Raw genomic sequence first — 3,260 nt, forward strand, 5'->3', positions numbered from 1 at the left:
ATGATACCCTTGATATCCTCCCACAACTCATCTGGCCTTCGTTCATTAGTGTTCAAAGCCTCAAATCTGTTCCTGAGATGGTTCTGAAATTCAGGTGGTAGGCAATCATATCCCACACAATCTAGTCTCTGAAAACCCAAGATCAATTAGAAGGTCAGTTATGAGTCGGTTCTGACTCAAGTCAATGGCACATAACAACACAAACAATCTTAATGTATGTACAGTACTTAGAACAGTACCTGACATATAGGTAATGTTCACAGATTTTATAGCTATTTACATCATTTATGGGTCTGGGTAGTTTAATTCAGAGGTCAAGAGTTTATATATATAAATATATAGAGCAAATATTAAAGAAATAGTAGATGATTATATTATTGACAGGAAATTCTAGTGGCATAGTCATTGGGAGTTGTACTGCTAACCTAAAAAATATACCTAGGGTGGTTCAAAGCCCCCAGTGACCCTAAGGAAGAAAGACGGGCAATCTCCTCTAGTGCAATTTATGGCCTCTCAAATACCTGCCAGAGGGTCAGCGATAGGTTGATTGCAATGCAACAATAATTACGTTTTGAGTTTCTATTATTGACATTTTATTAATGTCCCAAATTATCTCTGTAATCCAGGACATCAGGCCCTAATGGTACACAGAGTTGGAGTAAGACAAAGATTCATCAAGTACTATTTTTACAGTAAAGTTACTAATTTATGTTTATTCAAAGTAATATAACAGTGAGCAATTACAGACAGAATAAAATGAGAGCTAATGGGATATCTGTAAACTTTCTTTTGCTCAGTTTGAAACATGGGATACCATGGTGAGTATTCTTTTCGGAAACTGAAATACTGTAGCATCCAAACAACTAAATTATACAGACAAACACAGGAAAGGAATAAAGTCTTAGTAATAATTTTAAATTTGTTTGTGATCTAGATAGCTATCTCTTACTAACAATGAAGTCTAAAAAAGTATCATCACTCAACCAAAGGGGTTAAGAGGAATAAAAAGTTTTAAATGGTTATAAAAAAATTTTTAACAGACTTTCAAGCATTTTAAATCAATACAGATTTGAACACATTAAAATATCTTCTTCCAAATCATTATCTTTCAGGAAAGTACTGTTGAAAAGTTACCTGCTGAGCATTCTCACACCAGTTACATATAAACTTTTTTTTTTTAAAAAAAGACTCTATCCTTCTTAAAGTGTAACACTTTCTAAAGTATTCAATTTTTTGTCTTATTACATTTTTAAAAAAATAAAATGTATTTGAGTGTATCATAATTGGCTGGTTACTCAGTATTTCTATAATTGTATATTGTAATTGAGTAGTTACTCAATATTTCTGTAAAATATTTCAGAGCTGGTTATTAGACTGCTTCCAAGTAAGGTAAGAACAATAACTGTCATGATGCTTTTATCCTTGAAAGAGCTGAGCTACTCTTATACAGGGTTTATACCGATTAAAATATTTTCTGTACAACCATACTAATTGGTAAAAATACAATTAGCAAGAGTTCAGAGTATCTAGGAAGTAAAATGAAGATGGAAGTTTATCTTGAAAATAAAATAAAGAGATTACTTCAAGAACAAAGGACTGTACCACAGTCGTAAATGGAGGCAAACAAGACAAGGATGAAGTGGCCAAGAATTCAATGGTCATTTAAAGTACAGTGTTAGATAAGCCCTCCATACTTTCATTCTGCTCTGAAGACAGAACAATAATAACCTATCAATCACTTATATAGTGATTATCAACTTTAAGTTTGGGTCCTTGACATCAAGTATTCACTTTTGCATTAGCAGTAGCACCAGATGGAAAAGGTGGTATAAAGCTGAGAAGCAGGAATAGAACTGTCAGAAGGAACCTTTAGTTTTTCCCATTTGGATTTATATGAATACATAAAATTTCATTGCATTACTTATCATAAGGATTCACTATGTAAAGTATAAAATATGGAGAATATTTCATTTACAAAAATAAAATATTTAATTTATTAATATAAAGTCAGTTATGTATGTTTATTATATGTAAAGTTCTTCCATTAAAAGGCTAATTGTAAAACTATAAAATGTTATTTTATTTTGTTTGAACTTATAGGTCACTTACCTCAGCACTCTTCATAGCTCTAAGAATATTTCCCACTGTATCAGTAAAGGTGTTACTCAATATCCTACCCAATTTCTTGTACAAGGAACCCAAACATACCACAGCAGCACTGAAACAACATTTAAATTAGAAATCAGGGATGGCTTCAAAAAAGTTAGAGCAAAAATCTTAGAAAACACTAAGGTTACTAAAGGATTATAAAGGATACACTTTGTAAGAAACTTTTCTGTAATTGAATATTAAGGCACGATATTTAAAGTATCAAATTGTCGTTGTTCTGTGCCATTGAGCCACCTGTAACTCACAGTGACCCTATGTACAACAGCCCTAAATCCTGCTCTATTCTGTGCCAATCTTATTGTCTCCGATACACCTACCCCTATTAACCGAGTTCTTGAATCAATCCATCTAATTGGGGGTCTTCCTTGCCTTCACTGTCCCTCTACCCTCCCAAGCATAACGTCCCTCTCTAAGGACTGGTTCCATCTTGCAATATGTCCAAAGTACGTCAGATGAAGCCTCAGAATCTTTGCCTCCAAGGAGCAGCCTGGCTTTACCTTCTCCAGGCAAACTTCTTTGTTCTCCTGGCAGTCCATTGCACATTCAATACTCTTTTCCAACACCACAGCTCAAAGGCATCAATTCTATCAACCCTAGTCATTGTCCAGCCTTCTGACGCAAAGCAAGTAATTGCAAAGACCATGGCCTGTATCAGGTGCACCTTAGTCTCCACACTGACACTGTTGTTCTTCAGCACTTTGGCGAGGTCTCTGACAGCAGACTTTCCCCAGTTATTTTCAATAAAAACTTCTAAAGACTTAATCTTCAGGTAATCTTAATTTTGTTGTTGGTTTTTTTTCTTCTTGAGTATGAAAGAGTCAGATCTAACGGGCACAGAGGAGATTGCCCTTCCTTCTCCAGCAGAGTATCTGTTAGATTCGAACCATGCACCTTCAGGATTACAGTGCAGCTTCTTGCCAGTAGGCCACCGGGGCTCCCTTAAATATTGTTTCTTGATAAAACAAAATTCTACTTTACTGAGTGAAATATCTCAGTCACAAATGGTGCCACTGTTGTAGAATGGGTGTGACATCAGGGTTGGGGTATGACAGAAAAAACTGGATAAATTATGTATATTGTATTGAAACAGA

General features: G+C 34.8%; 1 protein-coding gene across 2 annotated transcripts in view; it reads right to left on the reverse strand.

Annotated features, from left to right (window-relative positions):
• Nucleotides 1-3,260, reverse strand: part of HEATR5A (HEAT repeat containing 5A) — a 154,937-nt gene that overhangs the window by 144,862 nt on the left and 6,815 nt on the right. For both annotated transcript variants that reach the window (XM_006889975.1, XM_006889976.1), the window contains exon 3: nucleotides 2,110-2,218. In XM_006889975.1, coding sequence (XP_006890037.1) covers nucleotides 2,110-2,218 — 109 coding nt within the window. The remainder of the gene's footprint in view (nucleotides 1-2,109; nucleotides 2,219-3,260) is intronic.

Source organism: Elephantulus edwardii, unplaced genomic scaffold (genome assembly GCF_000299155.1).
Source record: "Elephantulus edwardii isolate Elephantulus edwardi_28Jun2011 unplaced genomic scaffold, EleEdw1.0 scaffold00084, whole genome shotgun sequence".
Lineage (NCBI taxonomy): Eukaryota > Metazoa > Chordata > Mammalia > Macroscelidea > Macroscelididae > Elephantulus > Elephantulus edwardii.